The sequence below is a fragment of the Pantherophis guttatus genome, chromosome 3, assembly GCF_059756535.1.
Source record: "Pantherophis guttatus breed Tessera chromosome 3, ASM5975653v1, whole genome shotgun sequence".
In the NCBI taxonomy this organism is placed as follows: domain Eukaryota; kingdom Metazoa; phylum Chordata; class Lepidosauria; order Squamata; family Colubridae; genus Pantherophis; species Pantherophis guttatus.
Window position 1 is genome coordinate 41548211 of NC_142065.1, and position 13494 is coordinate 41561704.

Genomic DNA, 13494 nt, shown 5'->3' on the forward strand with positions numbered 1-13494 from the left:
GTTCCTATATACAATGCCAGTTATTTGGTTGTGCCATTCAATATACACTGCTTGTTTCTTAAACCTGCCACTCTATTTTGGACTGTCTATGAAGCCTTCTTCCAAAGTCTGCACCTTGAATTCTGTCTGGTGGTTGGTATGTGTCTCTATGTTTCTCTGTGTATACCATTTGCCTGAACAGACAAACTCATTACCATCAGTTTATTTTCCTTGAACCAATCTATTACTATCACCAGATTCTATCTATTACTATCACTAGATTATCCCCTTTCATTTACATTTTCATAAATACTCAGTTATTTTTAAAAGATGAAGAGAATGTGCATCAAGAAGAAAAGGAAGGAAAAATGCCTTTGTTTTAGATGATGTGCTCTACATTGCAGAGATGTTTCATTCTGTGAATAATGAAGTTTTCCAATTGACTGCAATAAGTAAATCTTGCTCAAACAGGTTTATTCATAGGTAAATCCATGTAAAACTAAAACCTTGTAGTGTAAATTCTACAGAAAGGAACCCCCAAGTTACTTACATTCAGAACAAATGCTTTTAAAAAAAGTTATTGAATTAGAATGCCCTTTTCAATTTCAGCTAGCAACCAATTAAAAGTTGCAAGATTGACGTGGATTCAGTTTATGCCCAGTCCAAGTAAATTAACTATGTGAATTAAGATATTTGTATTCAATATTGATCCTGCTGAGGTCCATGGTCATCTTTCCTAGTTTAGATTTTGATTAAACCAAATCAAACCATCCTGCAGTGGCAAGAGAATAAGGAATGTTTTAATACTTAGGTGTTTGTCACTCAACAATACTTAGAGTTGTCACATTTAGAAAACTAGAGGAAAACAGCACTGCGTACTTAACTGTTGTAGGAGGAGAGTCATGTTAGATTAGGGTGAAAAAAACATCCCAAAAAGTGTCATAGCACTTTTCCCAACTAACAAGTTTTATTAAAAGGCATAATCTTTCATGAGTTGCAGCTCAGTTTTTTAGATCAACCTGTCTTAGAGCAATTTATCTTGAGTGACATCTACTGGTGAAAAGTGAGTGTTCAGCAAATCTTTGTCACTAGTTGCTTCTGGAAGATTACCATTTAACCAGCCTAGATTGCTTTCATATGTTACTCAATCACCTCATAAGTATGTTACTTATCAAAGTAGCAGTCAGAATGTAATATATCCCTGCTGCTACCAAATAATCTAAAACCAGAGACTGCAACCTGCTTTTATTTTAAAGAGGCAAACAACATCCTGCAATCTTTTCTATTAAAACTCATGCCGTTTCCACTAAAAGAACTAGAAGCCTCAGTTTATTAGCTTAAAAAGTCAAACCTGTCTTTCTTTTTTCCCCTGGCAGTGTAGATGGAGAGAAGAACGTTGTTGCTGGGAATTTGGGAATAGCATTTTTCGCGGACCTTGATCTCCTATATCAGTGCCAAAGCAAGACCTTTGAGATCTCCGTGTCGCTATTACTCTTCGGAGATTTCAGTCTGCTTCTTGCCTAATTACTACTTCATTCTCGATTTCACCTTCTTTCCTCTGAACGTCTTTTCAAAAACAGCACCAGACATCTTGGAATATGAGGTGAAGCAGAGTCGTCCGGCGGCAAAGAAGGTTCGGCGAATGGAACTGTCCAGCGTCTCGAGGTGCTGAAAAAGTCTTCAGACGTTCGCTTGGAGAACGGGCAGCGTTAAGGCTGACGGGCCAAATGCTAGGAAAGCTTGGTAGGGCGGCGCCACCTATCTACTAAATAGGAATCGAGCGAAGATTAACTCAAAACGACAGAGAAACACGAGGGTGGGAGGCGGCATCAGGCGCATTCGCAAGAGCACGCCCAGCTCCTGTACCCTCTCCGTGCCTGCTGAGCTAATGGGATAAGAGCCCCCTGGCAAGCGCCTCCCCCTTCCTGGGACCGCCCTCTCCTACTTGGGCAGCTAGAGTAAGCGCCTTCAGCATCTGGATGGCAATGCTTCAGCCCATCTGCTGAACCCGTGAAGAAGATGGAATCGTCTGGCAAGAGACCTCTTTACCCAGAAGGTAAGGGAATGGACGCACAAGGAGGAATGATGTGCATGTGGTCGACGGGAGGTGGGGGTGGGGGCAAGTGGCGAGTAGAGGGATTTATCTCTCCTCACTTTTTACCTCTTCTTCTACCTTCTTCTTCTTCTAAGTCTTGCTTGTCGGACTGTGGATGTTTTTCGAAACTGTAGCAAAATTAGGAATGCTAAGGAACAAGATTCTTTCCCTTCAATGTCTTCCTTTTCTTCTTCCACTTCTGTTTTGTTTTTCTGATTTTCCTTACTAATACCAGATCAGCTCCCTCTGCCTAACTCCACATGTACTCACACTGCTTAAGTGAATGCTGAATTTCTAAAAGAGATGGCGCACACTGGGGGGGGGGGGACGACAGCCCAGTGCACCTATATCGCATATAATGTATGTGTCTTAGTTTCTCAAAGTCACCCAGTCCTGCTGTAACCCATACAATACTTTCTTGGAGTTTCTTTAACTCACAGGGCAAGGATACTCAAATTTCTAGATGCCTTAGGTATAATTTTGCTAAGACCTAAAGAAGGTGGGGAAAAATGGAGTTTTCCTTGAAAAGAGAGCAAAGTATATGCAGGGGCTGAAGAGAAGAATCAGCCACACTGGGTGCAAGAGATGCTTGCAGGAAAAAAACATTTTAGTTAGTTATAGCATGTGGGAAGGCTCCAACAGGTAATTTAGATTTTCCTGTCCTTATTCCATTCTCTCCTATCTGTGTCTAGGCTGGTGTATATAGTAAATACTTTATTTATTTATTTATTTCTGCAATTAAAGCACACAATCTCTTTCCAGAATGCTTGTTTTTTAAGCTGCCTTGAAGAGAAATATTCTAAGGCTGATTCCCTTCAAGAGAGGGGGAAGTTAAAATGCTTGGCTAGAATTTCCAGATTAATTCAAAATGTATATCCCCAAGGTGACTAGTTGGCTGCCTGTCTCAATTAACCCAGCAGGTTGAGCAAAACTAAATTAAGCAATTCAGTAGTAGCCTCCTTATCTGTTTTCCTGTACTGTTATTTCCTGCTTTTCTTTTACCTGCATGTGGAGAATCTAGAGATAAGAAAGAACTTTCAAATTTATCCCCAAATTTATATGTCTATGTATCTTGCCACACCCACACCCCCCAAACAATATGAGAACAATAATAATATTTTCCTTTAATATAATGTCTCAAGGGTGATGGGAAGTTACAAAATATGAAGAACAAATAAATAAATAAATGTATTGGGCTCATTATGATCTGTGCGTAGTGCTTAGTTTGGAGAGATGAAAGTTGGCATATCTTTATTGTGCTACTCTAAACTGTGTTTATGCTGGGCACATCAGTTAGAGAAAGATAAATGGAATTTCTTGTAAGCAGATGTATTATCAGCTGGGAGGAGAAGAGGGGAATCTAATTGTGAGAAAGTGCAAAAGACTCATCTGAGCACAGTTTGCATTTTTAAATGCATTGAAATGATACTTGAACCTAAGTGTGAGCTTTTTTAAAAAAATAAAATCCAGACTAAAAAAAGCTGCAGTCTAATGTATGTATTCGACTTATTATAAACCTAAAATTTACATCATGAAACTCCGAGTTTGCAGTTTACCTTTTCTTTCTTAGATTATCATTGTCTGTTTAGAAATAAATTGTATTTGTTGAGGGGGGGGGAAGGGGGGAAAACATATGTATGCTTTTCAGGGACACACACAAATTTTGGATTTCTGGCAGAAATTAACAAGAATCCATCATTTATTTCCTTTATCTATGGGTGAATAAGTAAGTGTTTCATAAAGTTCTTCTCCAGTGTGCTATGGATCTAAGAAAAGACTGTGGATTTATATTTTCAGTGTAGAAATCAAATTATTAACAGCCCTGGTTTAAAGATGACTCATGTCTATTTAAGAATGGATGGAATGGTCAAAAAATACAAATTATTTTGAAGAAAGCTTGAAATAAACAAAGACCTTTTGCTTAGTCTTGGGGCTTTTTTATGATGGCAGGATACTTGTTACTGAAAGAAAAAAAATATTTGTTGTGACAGTTAGCTAACATTTTATTTAAGTCATATATATAAATTCTTCTACTCAAAAATATCAATAGACTGTTGATTTTTTTAAAAAGTCCTATCAAGTCATCTACTTCTATCTTTGTAGGCACATATACAATATACAGTACTATGCCTATTTGTTGTTGCTTTTAAGTACTCAAGTGATGTTAATATGAGTCTAATCCAAACTGTAATAGCATCTTTCCTGTTGCATTTGATGTCTGGGGAAAAAAACCGTAGAATGCACTGTGTTCTTATTCTGGTTGGTTCACAATATTCTATCATTGTCAGCATTATATATATTTGCATGTGTTTCTATGGAAGGAGGATTTTTGGTGATAATCTATTGCTATCAAAACATCTATCTAAAATACTTGTTTCCTTGTTTGTTTGTTTACTATTGGTACCCTAGAGTGACATTTAGCTCAAATATATTGACAGCCAAATTATGTTAAACTGTGCAGTGAGGTGAACAACCTTTGAAACCTTGCCAACCATTGGCAAAGCAAAGTACTGCAAGCATATAAAATATGTACATTGCACATTTATTTCAGAATAAATTATTTTATTAGTGGGACTAGAGCCAATTCATTTATTTTCAAGACTAAATTATTGCAATATAGCATACTTATGTTTATGTGTGGACTTGTCCTTGCAGATGACATTCTATGATGAACATTTTTCCTTTTACCTTAGAATACCTTGTGCATACTTTACATTTTTCATGTATTACTGTTATAGTAGGATGTAACCTATGGCCTACTCCACATTGGTCTCTTAGAAACCACTTAAACTAATTCAGAATCAAACAGTTCACAGAATCATATCCATAGTCTTAAACATATTTTAAAATTGTTTTGGGAACAGTGAACTGCTCTATGTTTTATGTTATTTTTTATTAATATTAACCTATTGATAAACATAGCTTGTTCTCTGGAGCATGTCAATAAGTACATTTCTTTAAATATTCGTGCAAATCCTGCAATTGATAATTAACACTGCAATCCAATAAATATACTCACTCAGTGTAAACTTACTGAGTTCGATAAGATTTAATAGCACTGAATTTTGACTTGCAGCTTTACATGTACTTATTTGGAATCGGAGTAAAAGCTACTTAAATCAGTGGAATTTACAAAGAAATCATCATAAGGCCATGTCTAAAATCCATTTTAACATAAATACTTATTGTTTTTAAAATGTAATTTATGTAAATTCAATTATGGCTTAATATTGATTTAAGGGACACATTTGGTGTGCTTGTGACAGCAATGTGGAGATGTATGCATTTAGAGAAATGCATTCTGGTGCCTTTCAGAAATTTTGGGAAAACTCCATTTCATTTTCAAATATATATTTATATTTATAAATATAATTATAATTATCAGACAAATCCAGCATTATTCCATTCCATTCCAAGAAGTTCTAAAAATCTATTCTGGGTAGCCTAGGCATTCTTTTAAAATCATTTAGTTCTGTGTGCCAAAGTAGTGTTATGTATTCTCTGGGTTCTGAATTGCTTTTAAATATGCATTGCTTGTACATCAGGAGGGTCCCTTCTAAGAAAGTTGAAACATTTTCTAAGATTTTTCCTTTATTAATAACATTTTATAGTCCATTAATATTGTCTTCTGGTGAACGATTTAATGCAACATATTAGTTTACAGGATTGTGCCATGTTTGTTTTCGGAGATGAGATGTCAGCCACTAACCCTGTATTTTTTAGGTCTTCTCAACTAGAGAATCTCAAAATCCTACCATTTAAATGTTTAGTTCGGTATTAATAGTGCTCATTCAATCAATTTTTTTTTTTACTATATTCAACATTCCTTTTTGACCTGGAGACTCTGCCAGCAAAAATGTAGAATCTTCTTGTTTATCTGTCATCACTGATGAAGGCCTCAACAGTTTGGATTTTTTTTTAAATAATCATGTTAAGATTAGATGTGATGTGATGATTGATCAAGCCAATTTGGGCAAAGAATGTTCTTGCACATGTTGAACAGACATATATAGACACTGCAGTTGTTGTGCTAGTGGCCTTGGTTTTATGAGGCTAGCACTTACGTTGTGCTTCAGCAATGTGCCTTGCTTCGTAAATTTGACCACCTTTGTGGATGAGACTGCAAAATGGTTTTGTGCCAGGACTTCCCAGGGGTTGTGTTTATATCAAGTAATGACGGGGAGGCCTTTAGTGTGCCTTTGTGCTATTTCTTCACATGCGAGCCTCTTCCAGTAGGAAGTTCCCCAAAAGGAGTTGCTTGGGTATGTGCTTGTTTGGTATACATATGACATGACCTTCTTTGCTACCCCCTCTCCCATTTGTGCTTTCATCAGAAATCTGTGGAGTGATGGTAGACCTGTTCTAGATAAAACTTCAGTGTCTGATTCTTTGTCTTGTCAACTAATGCCTAATATCCTGTAAAGACAAGTCATGTGGAAATGGTCTTGCATTACTTCGACGCATAGTGTTTCTCAGGCACAAACTCTGCCAACAAAAAAGTAGGCTGTAATGTCATAGTGGCAATGTTACAAGAATATTTGACTTGTTCTTATCTGCTATTCATTACCCGTAGCCATCCCACGACTGATTAAAATACTGGAACTTCAGTTAATTGATGAAATTATCTTAGGAATTAGATTGAATTAAACTTTTGATGTGGTGGTATATTTCTCTGTTTCACAGCTGAATTTCAGTTGGTGCAGCCTGTTTTTTCTAAACTTTGTATCAATGGAGTTTCTTCTTTTAGGGATGAAATAGATTATTTGTTTCACTTTTTTTATATCTTGCTGATATTCTAGGTTTAGTGAAGATATATTTCTAAAACTCCATAATAATTTTCTGGTACACATATTTTCCAAACTCTGCTTATGCTCAGCTCTCATTTCCAAATCTATTTAGGATTATATTCTGGCAATAAGCTAAAAGCCCATACACTATATTTCACTTTGCATCTCATAGTAAGGACATTTTTAATAAATTAGACAAACATTATCTATTAAGAAATAAACCTCAAAATTCTCAAAATTTGGTTATAATCATTTTAGAATTTTCCTTTCACATTGTAAAAAGTAAAAACAAAAAAGGTGTTTCAGAGCATATCGTACTCCTATTGCTCTTGAAAGAAGGGTAGCATTGGACAGCTCATGGTTAAAAACAGAAGCTCTTCATATTTGAATACATATCAGCTGTCATTGTATTATCTTAATTGTTAAAAGAAATACCAAATTATGCTTGTATATGCGGGGTCTTGCAAATAAATATGGGCATGGAATTGAGATTCTTTCTAAAATTCTAACAAGTGGTTTAAATATTGATATCACTTTTTGCTTTAATACCTTGATTTTTAAGATATTAAATGAAATAATACATTATATTTCACCTTTCACCTTTTTTGCTTTTATTCCTGATCATAAATGAAGGCCTTGGATTGTCTTTTTCATTTCCCTTGTTAATTTGAAAATAAATGTGATGTCTTTTACTAGAAGTGTATGGAAGCACATAAATTCTTTTTAACAAATGTGATTTCAAAACTATTCCAATATTTCAATTTCCAAAATGTCTACTGTATTAAAATAAACACATACATTTGTACGGTATATAGAATAGATTTTCCCCATGGCAAGATAGGCAGCAAGTAAATTTAATTTAACTAATAAATATCTTTAGATGAGATAGATGATACACAAATCTAATATCAGTTATAAATAAATCATGGACTTGGCTTAGCTTTTCTTCACTAGTTTGTCATCCTGCATTTCAGCTGATTTGATTTCTAAAAAATATATCATTGAATTGTTTAATTGCCAGATAATTGTTTTAAAGACAGTTTTTGCAGTGATTTAGCAAAAGTGACACTTTCCATTCTTATTTAACATTTCAAAGATATGAACTGATGTTGACATCAGTTCCTTCACTGTCAAAATATACTTAATAATAATAACAGTAATAAAGTTGGAAAGGACCTTGGAGACCGTCTAGTCCAACATCCTGCTCATGCAGGAGACCTATACTAGGAATTCGAACTGCCGACCTTTCTGATTGACAAGCTCAGCGTCTTAGCCACTGAGCCACCTAGCCAGGCTAATAGTATTTATAGAACTCTCTATACATGTAAGATATCTGACAGTAAAATACTATCAGTTAAATAAGCTAAATGGACAATGAGGTTCTCACAGACCAAATAGTGGACCAAATCACATTTACATGCATAAGGAAAGAGAGACTATATATTGTTATGAAAACAAATAATCAAAATGTTTTGAAATGTCCGGAGTAAACAAAATATTGAATATAGTAAACACATGCTAATTAGGTATGATCTAATTTAAATCGTTAACTTAATTTGAGAAATGAAGTCAATTCAGTTTGGATAGCCAACTTCATCCATTTAGCAAAAGCACTTAGCAATAGCACTTAGACGTATATACCGCTTCAAAGTGCTTTACAGCCCTCTCTAAGAGGTTTGCAGAGTCAGCATATTGCCTCCAACAATCTGGGTCCTCATTTTACCAACCTCGGAAGGATGGAAGGCTGAGTCAACCTTGAGCCTGGTGGGATTCGAACTGCCAAACTGTAGGCAGCCGGCAGTCAGCAGAAGTAGCCTACAGTACTGCACTCTAACCACTGTGCCACTGCAGCTCATTTAACAGGTAGATTCAATATGTATTTTTCTAGAAAAATACATAAAATGTAAAAAAAGTATCCCAAACTCCATTGAATTGTTAATTCAATTCAATGATATCAAAACTGATTTGATGCTCTGCATTAAATTTTAGCCAAATCTTCAAATTGAATATATTTGCATCTCAAGAATATAACCACTGTAACACTGCAGCAAAATCACAAGACCATTTTATATTAGGGAACAGAGACTCCCAAACATTGCAACAATTTGAAAAGCAGAAAGGGATTAAAAAAAAAATACCTAGAACTAAAATACTATTTTAAAAAAACTCAAAAATGTGTTATGAAAATGTAATAATTGCTTAGCACATTGTAAGCCACCCTGAGTCTCCGGAGAAGGGCGGCATATAAATCAAATTAAAATAATAATAATAATAATAATAATAATAATAATAATAATAATAATAATAATAATAATAATCTCATACCATAAAGGCACTACAGTATGCTCTCTGAGGAGAGTATTCCATAAGTGAGTGGTGACTTTTATTTCATAAAAATACATCATACATGGGAAAAATAAAAAACAATTGTTTTAGTAAAATCAAGGTTTGATTGGGAACATGTAGGATGAAAAACTTCTTTTGATACTAAGATCTGAAGTCTAGAAAGGCTTTAAAAGTAAGAAACCCACATTTCAAATCGGATCTGCAATTGAACTGAAGACCAGTGGAGCTATCAAAATATTGCCCTGGTTTCTACATACTTGATCTTGCAGAGATATTATGTATTTAGTGAAACTGCTGCAGTATTTTCAGAAATAGCTCCATTTGTAATACCTTATAATAATCCAAACAGGATTACCTGAGCATGGAACATTGAATGTTATTTAGTAAGTAACAAAACATCTATCAATGTAGTAGATAGGAAATGTGTAAAGAAGCTTTTGAAAACTGTTGGTAGCTTTGAAATGTCAAGTATATAATTGATAGATAGGTAACCAGGTGTTGAGGAGGATGGAGAGCACTGCAGAAATATATCCTTTCTGGGGATAACTGGGAACATCTCATTCAAACAGCTGAAGAAAAGCAATCCTGCAGGCCAAACATTAAGATTCAAGCCTTCACTTCAATATATGGCTTCACCTCTTTAGCTTTATATTTCCATCCAATTTGTGTATTATGCTATTAAAATTGGCTATGCAACTGGTCAGATATTAGTCAACAACTTAATAGCATTCTTGTGACTTGCTGTTTGCTAGAGGCTCTGCCATTTTGCTAAAACTGTCAATTTTGTTGGCTTGCACAAAACTATTCATGTTATAAAGTTTGTATTATTTATTTGTATATGATTTAGATTTCTAAGAACATACAACTCAAGAGCAACCAGAGTGCCGAGTTCTATACCCCCCGCTTTAGTATAATGGTTCTGTCAAGACTTGCATGAATATTTCATGTCTTTAAATAATTACCGTATTTTTCGGAGTATAAAACACACCTTTTTCCCACCTAAAAGGGGGTGAAAATTTGGGTGCATCTTTACACCGAATGTAGCCCCGCCCACCCACTGGCCCCCACCCTATGGCCTCTGCCTCCCAGCAATTTACCTCCTTGCAGCAAGCAGCAAGAAGAAACAGCCCATTTCAGCTTCAGCACAGCCTAATTAGCACAAGTTGATTGTCCCCGACTTTCAGCTGTTTCAGGCTGCAGGGATTGCCATTGCGCAGGGCTCTGCTGCTTGCTGCAAGGAGGTAAATTGCTGGGAGCAGATTTTTTTTTTCTTGTGCTAATCAAGCTAGGCTGAAAACAAAAACGAAAGTAAAGCAGGCTGTTTGCTACTTGCTGCAATGAGGCAAAATTGCTGGGAGGCAGAGGCAGAGGCAGATTTCTTTTTCTTGTTTTCTTCACCAAAAAAGGTAGGTGCATCTTATAGTCTGGAGCATCTTATATTCCAAAAAATACAGTAGACTATCTTATCGATTGCAAATCATTTTACAGACCATAAAGTGGAAATATGACATCCAAATTCATAAAATAGAGCAACAGACCATGTATATTTGAATGAAAATGCAAAGGAAATGAAAGGTGAACTACAAAAAGAGTATGACTGCAGTTTTAAAAGATGACTTCACATTTTAGGAAGATTAAGATTCTGTAATTGAATATTGAGGTATTATTATACATATATTGGGTATAGACTATGCATTTTCTTAGTGGGCCTCTCAAAATGGGGTAAGAATTAAAATATTCTTTCCCCATTGATTCTCTAGAATTGGAGGTTTGGACATAACCTGGCATTTGTGTAGCTATCCGCATTTGTATATTCTGAAAACCAAATCCAACCCTGTATTTTGAAATGAAACCTACAAGGAAGATATGTGAGTTTTTGGGTACAGGTGCCCTTTTCAGAGAGACTATTTACAGAAATGCTGGAGATTCCGAAGCTCTTGGGAAATTAGTTTGTTACTCTGGTCTGTTATAATGGTTTAGCACTCTGATACAAATATTGTTCAATACTGTCCAAAACTATTTAATGGCCAGCAAAAGTCAATTGCCTAATCAAAAATCTGTGCAATGGTGTTCCCCTAGTTGTTTAACAATGTGCTGGATAATTGCTAAGCTGTTATAATTATTCTCACTTCATTTATGCTTAACACTTTATGGTGGATTTGAACCAAACCAAACAAAAACATATAAAACGATATCTCCAACCTATTTCTACGGTATACATAGGTATGCCTTCTAGTAAGAATAGTTCTTCCACACACATTGTGTAATGCCTAGCTTAATATCAGTGTTTTTTCAATTAAGGCTCAGCCTTTACTCTTGGGGAAAGCTATTTTAAGCTTGTTTATGAGGAAGCAAATTTAAATTAACATGTTGGTGCCACTTTAAATTGAGTTTAATGAAGAATAATTTACTATTCAAAATTTTAACCTATAATAATGATATAACTTTGTTATGCTGATTATCACGTGTATTTTTAAACAATAATTCATTGGACTACCAAGGTTTAAATTTGAAAAGGGAAAGCAAGTTGAAACTACACGATCCAGGTACCTATTGTATTTCTTACAATATGAACCTCCTGCCTCCTTTCTTTATACTCCCTGTGGATGGATAAGCATGGGGGTATGAGACAAACTAATCCAAAATCATGATTTTAATATACTTGATGCTTTTGTATGTTAAAGTTGGAGTATTTATCCAGAACACCAAGCTTCTGGCAGTTGATTATCTTATTTAGATTCAAGATTCCAGGAGTTCTTGTGTTCTAGATTTAGATTCCAGGAGTTCTTGTGAAGATGTTGTTAAGAAGTCCTGCGGTGCATTTGTTAACACTAAAACATTGTCTCATGTATTTCAAAGACTCTGTGAAACTCTATTGCATTCTTACCTCCCACCCCTTCACTATGACTAAGTGTTGCTAGAAAGAATTACACTTAACCATTACACAGATGGCAAAAAATGGCACTTATCTTGCACTGTCTTTTTAATTGTATTTTTAGATGGATTTGAACTGAAGCCAAGGACGTCTTGAAGAACTGCTTTCCTCCATCCTGAGACCAGATCCATCATGGCAGCGGGTGTAGCAGCATGGCTTCCTTTTGCCAGGGCAGCTGCCATAGGTTGGATGCCAGTGGCCAACTGTCCCATGCCACTGGCCCCATCAGAAAAAAATAAGCGCCAAGATGAGCTAATCATTCTCAATGTGAGTGGCCGACGTTTCCAGACATGGAGGACTACCTTGGAGAGATACCCTGATACTCTACTTGGCAGCACCGAAAAAGAGTTCTTCTTTAATGAAGACACCAAGGAATACTTTTTTGACCGGGATCCTGATGTCTTTAGGTGTATCTTAAACTTTTATAGAACTGGTAAACTACATTATCCAAGGTATGAGTGTATCTCCGCTTATGATGAAGAGCTTGCTTTTTATGGGATCCTGCCTGATATCATCGGAGACTGCTGTTATGAAGAGTACAAGGATAGAAAGCGGGAAAATGCTGAGCGATTGATGGATGATGCGGATTCTGAGAATAAACAAGACTCTATGCCAGCCTTGAGCTTCCGGCAGACCATGTGGCGAGCTTTTGAGAACCCTCATACTAGCACCTTAGCCTTAGTCTTTTATTATGTCACAGGCTTCTTTATTGCTGTTTCTGTGATCACCAATGTGGTGGAAACCGTACCATGTGGCTCAATATCCGGCAACAAGGAACAGCCATGTGGGGATAGGTATGAAATGGCTTTCTTCTGCTTGGACACTGCTTGTGTTATGATTTTTACAGTTGAATACCTGATGCGACTTTTTGCAGCTCCCAGCCGGTACCGGTTCGTCAGGAGTGTGATGAGTATCATTGATGTAGTGGCCATTATGCCCTACTACATAGGTTTGGTGATGACTGGCAATGAGGATGTCAGTGGAGCTTTTGTGACTCTGAGGGTTTTCAGGGTATTCAGGATTTTCAAGTTCTCCCGTCATTCCCAAGGCTTACGAATCTTGGGGTACACACTGAAGAGCTGTGCCTCTGAGCTTGGTTTTCTTCTCTTTTCACTCACGATGGCAATTATTATCTTTGCTACTGTGATGTTTTATGCAGAGAAAGGATCTTCAGCCAGCAAGTTCACTAGCATTCCAGCATCATTTTGGTATACTATTGTCACCATGACAACTCTTGGGTAAGTACTATATTTTTCTTTCTTCAGTAAAGAAAAAGGTTACTGATTGGTGAAGTTTCAGAATTTTCTGTGGTAGCTGATCTTCTACCCCTCCAAGAGCATAAATCAAATATA

General features: G+C 36.1%; 1 protein-coding gene across 2 annotated transcripts in view; it reads left to right on the forward strand.

The window, feature by feature from the left end:
- The first annotated feature begins 1778 nt into the window (after positions 1-1778).
- The window catches only part of KCND3 (potassium voltage-gated channel subfamily D member 3), a 344280-nt gene continuing 332564 nt past the window's right edge, over positions 1779-13494 (forward strand). The window contains exons 1-2 of one of the 2 annotated variants that reach the window (XM_087889379.1): positions 1779-2035; positions 12207-13380. In XM_087889379.1, coding sequence (XP_087745505.1) covers positions 12275-13380 — 1106 coding nt within the window. In that variant the 5' untranslated portion in view covers positions 1779-2035; positions 12207-12274. The remainder of the gene's footprint in view (positions 2036-12206; positions 13381-13494) is intronic. The other variant, XM_034414303.3, reaches the window with a different exon arrangement.